At 46.3% G+C, this 16,558-nt stretch overlaps 1 protein-coding gene across 2 annotated transcripts in view; it reads left to right on the forward strand.

Annotated features, from left to right (window-relative positions):
- LOC101158766 (plexin-A2) overlaps window positions 1–16,558 on the forward strand; it is a 248,635-nt gene that overhangs the window by 162,255 nt on the left and 69,822 nt on the right. For both annotated transcript variants that reach the window (XM_020704870.2, XM_004070981.4), the window contains exons 13-15: window positions 2,577–2,728; window positions 12,770–12,887; window positions 13,985–14,121. In XM_020704870.2, the coding sequence (XP_020560529.1) occupies window positions 2,577–2,728; window positions 12,770–12,887; window positions 13,985–14,121 (407 nt within the window). The remainder of the gene's footprint in view (window positions 1–2,576; window positions 2,729–12,769; window positions 12,888–13,984; window positions 14,122–16,558) is intronic.

Below are 16,558 nucleotides of genomic sequence, written 5' to 3' on the forward strand. Positions count from 1 at the left end.
GGAAATGTCTGCTGTCGGGAATTCCTGGACACCGTTTTGAGTGAATAAAACACAAAAGGTTGTAATCAGATTCCTTCAAAAGGAAGATGTAATGTCCATGGAGAGCGTTGAACATTATTGGCTAAATTCTAGCGGAGGACCTGATGGGATCGGGATGCATCTACCAATGAGAGGCCAGGGCTGCAGAGCCTGCAGGCAGCCAGGCTGGTGTATTACTTTCTGCTTTATATATTGAGTTTCACTGCGGCTGCATCAGCACATCTTTCCCCACAATTACTTTAGCCGAACATGTCAAGACCACACTGACAGCCAACCCCGGGCTGTTCACACAGGAAAACCATTCCTTTCTGTCTCCAGTTTGTATTTGTAGCCTCGTAAGCCATTCTTTTTCTTAAAAAAAATCCTTTTCTGGTTTGTTAGAAATGTTTAATATCATTGCTTTTCTCTGTAACCTTTTCTTTTTAAATAATAGGCACATGTAAGGAAATAGGCAGACACATCTGTGGCACCTTGAGGTAAAGAGAAATGGATTATGGAAAAATGGGGAGCCAGGCGAGCAGCTTTTCAAGCTGACTGGCTGTTTGTTGGGAATTACCATGCATCGATGGGGCGACAATGGCATGCAAGCAAAAAGCACTGCTTCTAAAGGGATTACACCGGGAGCGTGGAATGGCAGCACTGGGTGGGAACAGTGGGAGCAAGGGCAGCAGGGCGTGCATGCATGTCCAATGAGGCTTCCTCCTCCCTAAAGAAGGTTAGTGTGCTGAGAAAAGCAGCGATGGTGCTTAGAGGAGGACAATGTGTCACCTAACCAGGGATGGCTGAGATAAAAGAAAGGAATGCAAAGACCATGATGCTGATGTGGAATGGATGTCAAATGAAGTCACAGACACAGCAGAGACTACAGAGCGGCGCTTCTCCCACTCCTCCGCCTGGAGACATGGATGGCGTGCATCTTTGATGTGGTTGGTTTTTCTGTGATCTCGATGAATCAAGGCCGTGTGCGCCAATGGGGGGATCTCAGTCAGATGGGTTTCATCCGTGGATTATACCGTCTTCCATTTGCTTGTTCCACCATGGGAACGGCTCCGTTTCTTCCTCCGGGGTGGAGAGGGCCGGTCTCCATCGGCTTTTCGACGCCTCCATCTGTGTGTGATGGCCTCACCTGTCAGCCATTGCGACCTTCTGGGAAACTAACGGCGTCGTATCCACTTTCTCCTCCTCGTCCCTGCACTCTCTTCTTTCAAGAATTTAAAAAATAATAAACACCCACCCTTCCCCTCCCCCACCACCCTCCGTTTCCCCCTCCCCTGTTCGATTTGACGCCGGTACTGTGGTTGCATAACAGCTACCGTCGCCTGACAAGGATTTGAATAAGCCATTACGTCCTCCACCCTCGTCCTTGTCTTGCACGGCCAAGAAGTGCTAAAAGATTCATGTGTTCAGACACCTTAGGCGGTGCAGTGACACACTTACTTTACATCCAGAGCAATTAATGTCCACTAAATCTGGATCACAATGCCAGCATCCCAAAGGAACAATGGCGTGTCCTGGTGGGTGCATTAGCACCTTTTAGAAAACTAGCCATCATGTGATGCTTTGCAGCTCAGTGAGCAGGTACAACTGTCGGTACTTTTCTTTTTTTTTCCTCTTCGCTTGCATGGCCAGTAATAGCATATTGATTGTTTACACAGCAGCAGCAGCTACACACAGCAAAGTGACAGCCATACCCTCCCTGCTGCCCCTTTCTTTCTTCGTCCCTGTTTTTCTTCCTTACCTGTCCACTGAATAGTCTTTTTGATTGTTTTGTGTTGTTGTTGCTTTCTTGTACTTTTTCTTCCTCCTCCTCGCCCTCTACTATTACCAAACTCTGGATGGCAGCCAGGTTAGAGCCTCAACAGGGCTCTGCAGCCCAGAAGGCGCCGTGCCGCCGTGTGCCAAGGTCATGCTGGGCCGCCATATTTCCCTTTATGAGTAGGAGGTCTGCACTAAGTATTCATATGTTAGAGTAAGCATCCATGGCAACAGCAGCAGATTTGGAGCAGACAGTTATCCAGATTTTCAATATTGCCCATTGCTTCTTTATTGTGAAGGTTGTTTTAGTTGAGGAACTCTTCCAACGTGCACAGAGAATCCGTGCTGAAGGCAGGGAAGCTTTAAAATGCACAACTTGCGTGTGACATAAACGTGACTATATTGATCCGGAAAAGCACAATAGGTGGGGGTTTTATTCAAATGTATGTTGTGTCCTTATTAGAGTTGCAATGGGATATTAGTGATAAATGTTGCAATGATGATATGACTTGCGATACATGAAAGAGGAGCAAAACAACAAATACGTCATTTCTATTTCACTGCAACAGTTTGGTTTGAATAAAAAGTCGACATATCTTCAATTATACTCCAACATCACAACTCATTCCTTAGTGGGAGACTAGAGGTCAGTGATTTGTGCAGCGGTCTGCCAATCGGTTGTTGGGGTTCAATCACCAGATATGATGTATCGTGAAATCTATGTAAATTGACGAGATGCAGCATGAATCCTAACCTGTTATATGTTTTTTGACACATTTTAGGTGACACCAGTGGCTGGACCGCCTGAGGGAGGCACACGAGTGACCATTTACGGCACCAACCTCGGCCTGTCTTTCTCAGACATGGAGGACAATGTGCAGGTGGCAGGGGTCCAGTGTACCCCCGTAGAGGATGGATACATTATCGCTGAACAGTGAGTCATTGAAGGCACAGATACTGCATGTGCTGATTTTTAAAATGAACTGTAATTATTCTAGCTAACAAGACAAAAATTGCGCCATTTGTTCACAACTTAGCCTTCTGACAAGCCCATCCATCAAATTTCCAAACCCAGTTGATGCTTACCGTACTCTTTCTGTCACTGGACAGGATTGGCTCCTTTACAACTCACCATATTTTCCTGTTTGGAAGCTGCAGTTTTCTAGTTTTGACATCAGAGCTGAACAAATGGAAGCTTAGGTTAGTTCGATGTTAAATTAAAGTCTACACTTGGTACTCAATTAAAATGAATACATTAGCAGTAACCTGCAGACAACGTGGATACTTTGTTTAGTTCATAGAGTTTAGCCAATCATGTTCATTTTCTAGTTTCACAACTAAGAAAACAACACAATGCAGGTACACAAACACATGATACATTATATTAGCAAAAATATGGTCTGATGACAGGTGTATAAGATCATCAGTCAGACATGCAGACGGTTTTCACTAACATTTGTGAAAGAACGGGTCGCTCTCAGGAGTTCAGTAAATTCCAGCGTGGAACTGTCACAGCATGCCACAAATGCAACAAGTGACATTCCCTCGCTCCTTAATATTCCACAGTCAACTGTCAGCTCTATCAGAACAAAAATGGAAGAGTTTGGGAACAACAGCAACTCAGCCACGTAAACTGACGGAGAGGGGTCAGCGGCTGCTGCAAAGACGTCACAGACTTTCTACACAAACGTCACGTGACCTTCAGATAAGCTCAAGTACAGAACGCAGAGAGCTTCATGGAATGGGTTTCCATGGCCAAGCAGCTGCATCCAAGCCACACATCACCAAGTGCAATGCAAAACGTTGGATGCAGTGGTGTAAAGCACTGCCCCTCTGGACTCTAGAGCATTTGAGACGCCTTCTCTGGAGTGATGGATCACGCTACTCCATCTGGCAATCTGATAGGCGAGTCTGGGTTTGGAGGTTTTCTGGAGAACGGCACGTTTGGGACTGCATTGTGCCGAGTGTGAAATTTGGTGGAGGACGTATTATGATGTGGGTTTGTTTTTCAGGACTTGGACTTAGCCCCTTAGTTTCCAGTGAAAGGAACGTTAAGATATAAAAAAAACATTGTGGAAAATTCCATTCGCCCAGCCTTGTTGGAACAGTTTGTAGCGGGCCTCTTCCTCTTCCAACATGACTCTGCACCAGAGCACAAAGCAAGGTCCATAAAGACATGGACGACAGAGTCTGGTGTGGAGTCCTGACCTGAACCCAATAGAACACCTTTGAGGTGAATTAGATTAGAGACCGAGACGAACACTCTTATGGACAGCCTTTCCAGAAGAGTTGAAGCTCATACTACACTGCATAATCTGTGCGGTTCATCTGCTTTTTTTTAGGGAAAGTAAAGGGAATTTCTAAAATGCTGATGCAGTAAGGTCCTCGTTAAAGAAGACTGTATTGGGTCCACACAGCATGGTTCTAGTTTGTTTTGTCTCTGCTGCTAATCTGGTCATCAGCAATCTCATAACAGCTGTGTCCGTTCAGTCCTGTTTACCTCCTGAAACGTCTCCTGCTGTGTTTGCATCACGATAACGTTAATCCTGTTCACCCTGATCTGAGAAAATGTGGCCCGTGCTTCACAACCTGCCCACCTCCCCCCTTTGGCTGAGTATGTAAATGTGTGTTCACTTAAACACGCACTACCTTATGGTTTGCTTTATCACCTTAGGTGATGCGCGCCTCACATGGGACACAGGATATATACTTACATTTACATTAAATCTACTTGTTTACACTTTAGATTGCTGAAACCTACATTTGAGGTCTGCAAACATAAAATAAAAATAATAGATCGTTTACACCAAGTCCTACAGAAATGCATTACATTTCTGTTCTTAAGGACATGTCTCTCTTAGAGGTTTTTGTCAAATCACAAGTGAGTTCCGCAGTAATGTGTTACATTTCATTCAGTTATTTTAGTAAAAAATTGTACTTAGTAAAGTAGTTTTACAGCACTTTACTTTTTACTTCACGGATTTGCATCGTGCATTGTGTTCTGCATTCTGATTGGCTAAAAAGTCACTCCGCTTCTTCTCTGCCTGTGCATCAATAACGTTGCAGTTTAATATGTACACGTACGTAAATCAGCTTTCCAATTTTACAACACGTACGTGCAAATCATTTTGCAATTTCGAGTTTCTCTAAAACCCATAGAAAAAAGAGAGACACCAACTGCCTATCATTATGTTCTTCCCCCGAACAAACACACCTGCACTGTGGGCTTCAAAAGAAGAAAACACTGCAGAGTGGAGTCAGGATGCAGCGGCTCAGTCTGAAGAGCTCTAACATACACAAACGGCAACTCCTATCACAACTTGAGATTGAAGCGATACAATACAATGCCACGGGAGAGCCAGAACAGCAGGTCAGAGAGGAGGTTATACCACACTCCCACCCTGAGATTGGGTACACAGCCCCAACAACCACAATTAAGCTGAGCAAGGCAGCAACTGACCTGAAAGACAAGATCATGTCTACAATGAACACTAGGCAACCCCGACACCAGCTACAACGGTTAAGTGATGTACTGCCTGAAAGTCTACTGGAAACTGTGAATAAAGCATTGAGGCAATTCCTACCACAACCATCACAGAAACCAATGAACTGGTTTACACTTCAGCAGCAGTGATCCTTGAGATGCTTGGCTACAAGAGCAACCATGGAAGAAAACAGTACCCACCATGGAAGCAACGGTTAGAGGCCAAAATCAAGGCAACTCGGAAGGATGTGAGTAAGCTGACAGAGGCTCAAAGAGGTACAATGAGAAAGCAAGTACCTAAGAGATACAGCCAGATGCCCATACCTGAAGCACTGGAAACTGCCAAACAAAGGCTCCTAGCCTTGAGCACCCGCCTAAAGAGGTACACAAGAGACAATGAAGCCAGACGAATAAACAGGCTCTTCGCAACTCAACCTGCAAAAGTGTACGCTCACTTTTCTGTTGGGGTGGGGGGCTTGTCGGCCCTGTCCTGGGGGGGGGCGTTCTGGGGGGGAGGGGGGGGCCATTATTGGTACGGGTCGGGGGGGCTAACGGGTCGGGGTCTCCGCTGAGGCAATCAGTGGTTTCCCCGGCCGGTTGGCTGCCTCGGTCCCGTCAAGGCCTGACCAGAGCTCTTCTAGGGCCGGCATCTGGGGGTGGGGGCCTGGGCTTGCTCCGGGGGGGGCGGCGCTCTCTGGCTCCTCTCTCTCTGTGTGGGGTGGGTGGTGCCGGGCCTGGGGTGTCGGCGCCTCCGGGGGTGGGGCCCCTGGGCTGGGTGGCCCTGGCCTCTTTGCTGGGGGGGGGGGGGGGGGGGGGGGGGGCTGGGGGACAGCTGTTTGACCACCGGGGGACTGTCTACCAGCTGTCCCCAACTTCCCCCTTCCTCATATAACCTCATATTAGGGTGAGGGGGTGGGGGGTCTAGCCTGCGATGTGCCTTGGGGGGGGGCTACTTGGCAGTGGCCCCCCCTCCTATGGTTGCCGTATGGAGTGGGCCCCCCCTCTTTCGGTTTTATTTGTACCTTAGACATGAAGGGTCCTTGGTAGGGGGGTGCTTGGACATCACTGCAAGCAAGCAGCAGATGTCCTCCTGGCACCCTACCCGCCAATTTTAACTGCACCTTAGACATTTAGGGCCCCTTGGTGGGGAGGGTGAGGGGACATCACTGTGAGTAATCAGGAGATGTCCCCCTAGTGCCCTACTCGCCAATTTTAACTGCACCCTCCTTAGTACACACACCCCTCCCCCTTCAATATATACATTCCAACATAAACACACACACATGCACACACACACCCTCTCATACACACATACACGCACACACATTTTGCAAGGAAGGTGGGACCTGGGTCCATCTGTCCCCTACCCCTTCCCTGGTGGGGGGTGCGGGCCCCTTGGCGATGGTGGCCGTGTCCCTTGGGTGCCGGCTCCCTGGGCCCGGCGGTGCTCTCTCCGCACGGTGGGGGGGTTCATATTACACCTGAGCCGGGGGTGTTCGTGTCCCTGGGGGGTGGGTCCTGGTCCTTGCCCCTGAGCGCTGGGCCCCGCCAAACTTCCAACATGGCCGAGCCTGGTCGGGCCATATTTATAACACCCCTTGTGGGCCACCCTTTTTTCCCCGGGGTTCCCCCCTCCTGGGCGGGGGCGGCGGGCCCCTGCCTTGCTCCTCCCTGGACCAACCGTGGGCCGGGTGGGTGGCTGCCTGGAGTGCGGAGCGGGTCTCCCTTGGGGGGTCCTGGCTCGTACCTGGGGTTGGGGCGGGGGGATGCCCGGAACTCCTGGGTGGTGGTGGGGTGCTCGTCTGGGGCTGTGGGCGTCCTTCTCCGGTGGGGCCCTGTGTTGGGCTCTTCCGGCGCGGCGGGGGGGCTGCTTTCCTGGCTGGGCTGGGGCAGCGCTCTCTTTCCCTCCGCGCCTCCCTGCTCTCTGGCTCTGGGGGCCTCGCGGCGGTCCTGCTGGCCCTGGCCTGGGTGGCGGTCTTGGTCGCCCGGGGGGCGGTTGTTCCCTGCCTGTTCCCGTGTGGCGTTGGGGGAATTCCGGCTGCCGCTGCTGCTGTGGCGGGGGTCTGGGTGTGGGGGTGGCTGGGCGCTCCTCCTCCTTCTTTTCACATTCCACCATCCATTTTAGAAGAACATAAACACTCACCTGAGCACAGGTGTTAGTTCACTTTGCACTTATAGTTTGCATGATTGAATGAATGAAAGATTTCACACTAGTTGGTTTAAAGGCATAGGTATGCGTGTGAACACTATCTGTTTTGTGTACATGTTGACATGTGAACATTTTTTGCAGCTAGCAGGTGTGTTGATAATATTTGAGTGTGTGTGAACAGGCCCCGCCCTTTTTGTACTACATTTGAACTGTACCGTAATGATAAACAACCAGTAAACCTGTCTGCTTTATGCTGCTTCATGGTCTTACCCCCCCCCCTCTCACTATCACCCCCCCCCCCCCGCCCCCTCTGACATCCCTCCCTCTTCTTCCCTTCTTTCCTTTTCCGTCCGGTCCAACACCAAAGATTTTCAATCATGGTTGAAATGAATAAAAGTTTGGCCTCAATTACAAAAGGGGTTTGTTCAGTCATACCTTTGGTTTGTCTGAAGATTAATAACCCCTCTTGTTAAAGTAAAATATGTCCAACACAAGAGACCCTCAGCTCTCATCTGCCTGCCTAGCTGTTGGACAGGACAAGTTAAAAAAATAAAAAAATAAAAAAATAAAAAGTGTACGCTCAGTGGCAGGGTCAAAACAGCTGAGCAGACCCACCAAGCCTAGAAACTGAACAGTACTGGAAAAGTATATGGGAAAAAGAGACAGCACATAACAGCAATGCCCAATGGCTGGTCTCTCTGAGAAAATAACAACCTCCCTGAACAGAATCCAGTAACCATCACAGTGGCAGATATCCAAGAAAGAGTCTCAGGTATGAAGAACTGGACAGCACCGGGCCCTGAAATGATACATGCCTACTGGCTAAAGAAGCTTACCGCACTCCACGAGCGCCTGGCAGCACAAATGAACCAGCTGCTAAGAGATGGGACTCACCCCGAATGGCTAACGGAAGGGCGAACGATCCTGATCCAGAAGGATCCTTCAAAGGGTGCAGTCCCATCCAACTACCGGCCAATAACCTGTCTCTCCACAACATGGAAGCTCATGTCTGGCATCATTGCAACCAAGATAAAAAGGCACATGGATCAATTCATGAGTAACACACAGAAGGGCATTGGTAGAGACTCCAGAGGAGCCAAACACCAACTCCTGGTCAACAGAACAGTCGCTCAAGACTGTAAGTCACGACACCACAACCTGTGCACAGCCTGGATTGATTACAAGAAGGCCTATGACTCAATGCCACACACATGGATCACTGAATGCTTGGAGCTGTACAACATCAACAGGACTCTAAGAGCCTTCATAGGAAACTCAATGAAGCTGTGGAAAACCACCCTTGAAGCCAATGGGAAGCCACTTGCACAAGTGTCCATCCAATGTGGGATATACCAAGGTGATGCTCTGTCCCCACTGCTGTTCTGCATAGGTCTGAACCCCCTCAGCCAAATAATCACCAAGACTGGCTATGGATACCGACTCAGAAATGGGGCCAACATCAGTCACCTCCTATACATGGATGACATCAAGCTATGCGCTAAGAGCAAGCGTGACATTGACTCCCTGATCCACACCACCAGGATCTACAGTACTTACATTGGGATGTCATTCGGGCTCGAGAAATGCAGCCGGATGGTGACTAAGAGAGGCAAGGTAGTCCACACAGGAGGGGTCTCACTCCCAGAAGGAACAATAGCAGACATTGAGGACAGTTACAAGTACCTTGGAATTCCACAGGCAAATGGCAACCTGGAGCAGGCAACAAGGAAAGCTGCAACAGCTAAATACCTCCAACGAGTAAGGCAAGTCCTGAGAAGCCAGGTCAATGGCAAAAATAAGACCCGGGCAATAAACAGCTACGCACTGCCAATTATCAGATACCCTGCAGGAATAATAAGATGGCCAAAGGAAGAGATACAGACCACGGATGTTAAAACACGAAAGCTCCTCACCATGCATGGAGGGTTCCATCCCAAATCCAGCACCCTGAGACTGAATGCTAGCCGCAAGGAAGAAGGCCGAGGACTAGTGAGCGTAGAAGCCACAATCCAGGATGAAACATCCAAGATGCATGAGTACATCAAGCTCAGGGCCCCAAATGACAGTGTGCTCAGTGAATGTCTCAGGCAATGGAGAACAGAGGATACAGTGCTGGAGTACAGATCCTCATGGGAGGACAAACCCCTGCATGAGATGTACCAGCGGACCATAACTGAAGTGGCTGATATCAAGAAGTCCTAACAATGGCTAGAAAGGGCGGGCCTACAGGACAGCACCGAAGCGCTCATCCTGGCAGCCCAGGAACAAGCCCTGAGCACCAGAGCATAAAGGCTCAGATCTACCACACCAGACAAGACCCAAGGTGTAGGTTGTGCAAAGAGGTGCCTGAAACAATCCAGCACATAACTGCAGGGTGTAAGATGCTGGCAGGGAAAGCATACATGGAGCGCCACAATCAAGTGGCTGGAATAATATACAGGAACATGTGTGCAGAATATGAACTGGAAACCCCAAGATCAAAATGGGAAACACCTCCGAAGGTGGTAGAGAATGAGAGCGCAAAGATCCTGTGGGACTTCCAGATCCAGACTGATAGGATGGTAATGGCGAACCAACCAGACATTGTAGTGGTGGATAAAGAACAGAGGAAAGCCGTTGTGGTGGATGTGGCAGTACCAAGCGATGGGAACATCAGGAAGAAGGAACATGAGAAACTGGAGAAATACCAGGGACTCAGAGAAGAACTGGAGAAAGCATGGAAAGTGAAGGTGACAGTGGTGCCTGTGGTAATTGGAGCACTGGGGGCAGTAACCCCCAAGCTGGAGGAGTGGCTACAGCAGATACCTGGAAAGACCTCAGACCTCTCAGTCCAGAAGAGCGCAGTGCTAGGAACAGCTAAGATACTGCGCAGGACCCTCAAGCTCCCAGGCCTCTGGTAGAGGACCCGAGCTTGGAGGAAAAACCACCCGTGGAGGGTGAGAGGGGCGTTTTTATATATATATATATCCATATGTATGTATGGATATGTCCATGTATATGGACAGACTGATACCACTAAAATAAATTTCCGTCACCGATCCTTATCAAAAACATTTCTGATACTTTGTAAAACATTTATTAAAGGAATATTGCTCAACATAAAGAGTTTTATTTTTTTTAAATTCAGAGAAATAGATTTTAACCAGAAGCCTGTCCTTCCTCCTTCATCAGTTAAGTGCGAGAGGGCATGTTCTTCTAGAAGAGGCCGGTTTCATCCATCAGTCATTCAGCTGATGCCTTTTTGCCTTTTGTGATCAACCGGAGGAGTCACGTGACTGAGAAAATAAGCAAATTAGCGGAAAAAAAACTGTTTGTAAAACGTAAAAAAACATACCGATACATCTAAAATAAAAGTTACTGTAACTAAGCCGACTCCCAGCCTTGATGAGAACACGTAAAAAAATGCATTCATGTATTCACAATAACATAATATCAATACCGGTATGTTATTCCATATATAAGGTGCTTTGGATTAAGGCACACTGTCTCCCATGAGGCAAACTTAAGGCTTTTAAGTGCGGCTTATCGTGCAGCAAACAGAACCATTTTTTGGAAGCTCTGAGTCACGGAGACTCTTGAGTATCATCACCTGGACCCTTAGAGAAACTTTTCACCAGAATAACCACCTCCAACTCTAACTTCCAGTTGTTAAAAATGCGTCTTATCCAAACGCAGCTCTTGCAGACATCTTGTGAGAATAACATGAGGATGTTTGTGCGGTACAGTCCGCAGATTACAGCATGTGTGCGACGCTGGACCTTTGCACCGATTGATTCAAATTCACTGACTGTCTGGACTGTTGGGGACAATTTGTCTGCAAATCCACTCAGGTCAAACCAGGGAATTCCTTTATGCAGTTCCAGAAATAAATGGACTTAGCAACAATCCTAAATTAGCTAAATGTCCCTTTCTTGGATCAAACTTTAAGAGATGAAGATGAACTTTCATCATCCTCTTTGGGTCAAATTGACCCAACTATGTTCCTCTCCTGATGTGAGTCTCAGGGTTTGCTTCTGCTCTCAAATTAGTCGCCAAGCTTCCCAAATTATTATGGACTTTATGAGACAAAGACTCTGAAGCTTCCATATTTGAATCTTTTATACCATCACTTCAGAGGAGGGAGGAAGAGGAACTCTGGCTTTGAAGAAAAAGTCTCAGCCTCTGCGTCTTTCACAACTTAGACACTGGATTTTCTCTGACAGACGAGCAACTTTAGCTGCTTTTTTTTGTGCCTAAATTCATTCATTTACAAGAACTAAACACTTTGAATTTTTCCCTTAAGTGTGAAGGGGAAATCTTACTTAGTGATCTGTTCTTAAGAGCAAGAAGTGTTCATATAGTTGCAGCTACAACAACAAAAAACGGCACATGGTTTTTGGCGAGAAAACAGGTCATTTACAGCTTTTGTGTCACAAGAAAACGAAAAAGAAAAAAAAAATTGTAATCAAGATGATTAGCTGGTGGAAAACAATACATCAGCTCCACATCTGCTTCAGCCTTCAGAGATTTGATCTCCCTTTTCATGCAAGAATGGACTTCTTGTATTTCATTCCAGGCTGGCAGCAGCGATCAATAGACATCTTCACTTTACTGTGTCACTTGATCTAATCACATGCTGTTCGGGGTGGCACCTAATAACAGAGCTGAGGAACAGGATCGATCATATGATGGGATGTACATTGAGGCAGCGTGGCACTGGCTATGGGTTTGTGTGGCTATGAGCGAAGGAGGTGGGGCTTTGAACAAAGTAGGTGGAGCTTTGAACAAAAGAGGTGGAGCTGTGAACGAAGGAGGTGGGGCTTTGATCACATTTCCAATCTGTTATTAAAAGGGAGGTCTTAAATCCAGATGTGTCCCCTAATGTAACAATAAAGGCAAACTGCAACTTATGTGAAAGATGAATGGAAAAAAAAGGTGAATAAGGCTTTTGTTTAGTTTGATAGCAAATCTTTAGGAGCGTTTCGGCAGGAATGCCCTTTTGGTCATGGAAAACATCCATCCATCTTCAGAACCCACTTAACCCCTCTCAGGGTCATGGGGCGGGGTACACCCTGAACACTCATATCAATCACTCATATGCACAAGTATTAGGCACACCAATTCATTTATGAAACATGTTTTCGGACTGTAGGAGGAAACAAATGAGCCCAGACAAGACACAAGCATGAACGGGGAGAACAGGTCAACTCAGAAATGTCCTGGTTGGGATTTGAACCCCGGCCCCCTTGCTTTGGGAGTGCTAACCACTATGCGCCCTAATGGAAAACACACAAAAGGTTTTTTTTTTTTAAAACATGTCCAAATTGATTTTTTCTTAAAGTGTTTTTTTTGTTTTTACGCAGGATCGTCTGTGAGATGGCCGCCGCTCCTGCGAGCAGCCGGCCCGGCCCGGTCCAGCTGTGCGTGGGGGAGTGCAAACCGGAGCTCAGCACCCGCTCCTCGCATCTTTACTCCTTCGTGGTAAGGACACATATGACCACAGTTTGTGGTTTGTTTTTGGCATCTCCTCTGAGCAATGGAGCTGTTTGTCTAAAAATACTGTAGGACTCAGTGTTGACACATCAATTGATGGTAATTCATCTTTTTTGGGGGCTCACGTTAATAAAGTTGGGGTGGTTGCTTATGCCAATCCTTGTAATTAGGCAGTGTTTATCTCATTTTTAGTAAGGCATTTTGATTGACAGCACTAGGGTTGTCTTCAATAATCTGCTTTGTTGGTACTTTGTCTTTTTTTCTGATGAAATCTCAAATTTAAAGTCTCCTCACAGAAAATTTACACTTGACAGTGTTGTCTCTGGGGTCACTTGGGTTTCTTATTGGGGGGGGGGGTGTTGTTGTTTCTTAGTTGCGTCAGTAAAACATTGAAGTTGATGTTGGTTAGAAAAAGAAAAGACAGTGTTTACTGCCGTTGTTTTTTGCCCTGGAAGTCGTGCCGCGCCACACAGTTTGAGTTTTTGGGGCTTTTTATCCACCAGTGACCCTGCTGACTTAAAAGTGTCCTTGCTTGCTAATTGAACGGAAAATAAACTTTGAAGCATATATTGCAGAATGTTTCTTCAGCGTCTGCGTTAAAGAAAAAAACGATCTATAAGAAGCGGCGCGGGCTAAGGACTCTTCCCTGCAGACAGAGGCGGGTGTGTGAGCGCATGTTCTCATGCATGTGAGCACAACTGAGTATGACGGGCTGTCTTAGTGGATATTTACCCATCTGCCTGTGTGATGGCAACCTAGCTGTAAACACTAGTTATTTTCAGAGCGTCTTTAAAAAGCTTCTCTCGGAAACAAGCCCGAAACGCGCAGCAGTGCGATCTCTCAGGGATTGTAAAAGCTCCTAGTTTCATCCTCCCTCCTCTTGCTCGCTCTCCGCGCTCCGCTTCCATCAACCTGGCAACCAGAATGACTGTAATTTTCCTGGGATCTGTGGTAATACATGAAGTTGTCAAGTGTTACAGCTGGGATGCTTTCTTGTTTACTCTTTCTGTACTCATCTCTGTTTTTTTTTTGTTTTTGTTGTTTTTTTTCTTCTGCTAATCCTCTGTCTACCTACACCCGTTTAGACCCCAACAGTGACAGGGCTGTCCCCCAGCCGGGGGCCGGAGTCTGGAGGCACCAAAGTGACCATAATGGGGGAAAACCTGGGAGCCGGCAGTACCGTCAACGTTCAGTTTGGGAACCAGACCTGCGAGTTCTTCAGGTGAGACTCTGTCCTGACAGGTGGATGTGGATGACCCTGAAAAGTGTGGAAACCGACGGGAGGGGGACCACAGCAGAGTAGTACAACCCCCGAGGGGCATCGCAGGCCGAACCTCCCCCACCTCACCCTAATTAGTGGTTGGATGAGAAAGGAGGGTAGTTCAGAATGACCCCCAATCGGTGAGACAACTGTCCCAGCATTGGGCCCAAGTCTCTCCAGCCCAAGGCCCCATTACAAGAATCCCTAGGATGACTTTTCCTTTGTAGATGGCACATGAGAAGATTTTTTTTTTAAACTGAGGGGATTTCTAAGGTCAACGAAACTTCAGTTGTGGTTTTAGACTAAACCCGGTGGTGGGTTTTTATACTTTTCTTTGGAAGTTTTCTTCCTATTTGTACGAATATGTGAAAACCGCCAAACGTCACACTTTGCCACAACATGGGCGTCCTGTAAAAATTTTAAAACTTCCTTTGGACATTAGTTTAATAAAGTTCATAGTGTCTGTATCGATAACTAACATCTTAGGGTCTTCTAATATCCAACACTGATGTCGGACATCCGTTGAAAACATTCCTTTGATATCACCAACACGTGTGTTAGGGTTTGGGGTTAGCATTAGCATTACGGTTAGGGGTTAGCATTAGGATTTGGGATAAGCATTAGGGTTAGGAGTTGGCATTAGGGTTAGGGTTTATGGTTAGCATTAGGTTTAGGGGTTAGCATTATGGTTAGGGGTTAGCATTAGATTTAGGGTTTAGGGTTAGCATAAGCATTGGGGGTTAGCATAAGGGTTAGGTGTTAGCATTAGGTTTGGGGTTAGCATTAGCATTAGGGTTAAGGTTTTGTTACTAGATTTTCGCAATAATGTTTTTGAGCCCCATAAGAGATTTTGACCCCATTTTTTTTTTCGACGGTTTATCACGCTGTTATGTCATCATTTTTTGGCAGGGGTTGTCCACCATGCCTGAACATTCATTTTGTAATGGGTAGAATTACCAAAACAACACGGTCCTTAAAGGCTATAACTGCCAGGACTTACAGACAACATAACCCAGAAATAAGAACGGATGCTGCAGATTTGAGTATCACAAATCTGGACTAAATCTACTGGGCTCTTTTAGTTAGCTTCATGCTGGTCAGTAGGTGGTCGTTTGTTTTGTTTTTTTAGGGTGTAGTGTTAAAAAATGTAAATTACTTTTTCTAACAGAGCTATGTACATGTTTATGTCAGAAGAAAAAGTACACATTTTGTTGTGGAAAATGATGAGTAATTTTCAGCAAACTTATACACACCAGGTGTTTTACGAAGCCTAACTCCACCGTGGGTGTCTGCCTCTTGGAGGCATCCTGCTTCTTTTACATGCACCCCTCCTTCTGCTGCTTTCGATTGGTAGAAGCCACCTGATCCAGTTAATCAGCAGCAAGTATGGGTGGGCGATCTGAAAAACAAGCAGGACCCCTGTGTAGAGTCCACATTCTGAATCAGCAAGTCCTAACCCACCGGCCCTAGCATCCCTGCCCTGTGTGCTCGTTTCTTTGTTTGGCCTGATTCCACTCATCAGCTTGACAGAAACCTGAAAATAGGCAGCCATTTGAATCAGGAGATAACAAGAGAAAAAAAAGGGTTAGGGTTAGTGGAAAAAAGCCAAGACCAAAAGTCAGAAGTTGGCAGACCCTCGCAACAATGCTAGCTGAAGAGAATCTCTGATCCTCACATGTTTATTTTGCGCTCTTCACACAAGTGGTTCATTAGCTGAAACAGCACGATTAGGCTTCTGTTTAACACCAAACACTCTTCATCCAGAAACTGTGATCAGGTGGAAATGTGCTGAGATAATATTCAGAGCAGTGGTGTGACATGACACACCTGTGACACTCTGCTTTCACTCTTACAATAACAGCTGCACAATGAGGAAATGACTCTCATGCTCCCATAAAAAGGCTACTTGTACCTTCCTTACTTGCAGTAAAACCATTTTTCTGTTATTTGTCATTTCTGCCCCTTCATATTGTTTCATTGTGTTTTGTTTTACAGATTAAGTTTGAACAAATTGACAAAAAGTTTTGTGGATTGTTGTCATCAAAGTTATATTTTGCAACCACAAAATAGTTCAACTATATAAATGAAATACTAATTTGCGGTCACAACGTAATAAAAATTTATAAACAAAATACTTTGTAACCACAAAATGGTTGAATCATTCAAAAAAAAGCTGATTTGTGGCTCGGAAATAGTTAAACTAAGAAACCTAATTTGTGCCTATGAAATAGTTAAATTGTATTAAAAGAAATGCAATTTGTGCCACAAAAAAAGTAATGTTGTACGAATCAAAATTCTAATTTGAAAAAGTGAAAAAAATTGAAATCGTAAGAACAAGAAATATTAATTTAAGACCAAAAATTAGTAATATTAAATGAATAAAATAGTAATTTGTGGC

Source organism: Oryzias latipes, chromosome 7, assembly GCF_002234675.1.
Source record: "Oryzias latipes chromosome 7, ASM223467v1".
Lineage (NCBI taxonomy): Eukaryota > Metazoa > Chordata > Actinopteri > Beloniformes > Adrianichthyidae > Oryzias > Oryzias latipes.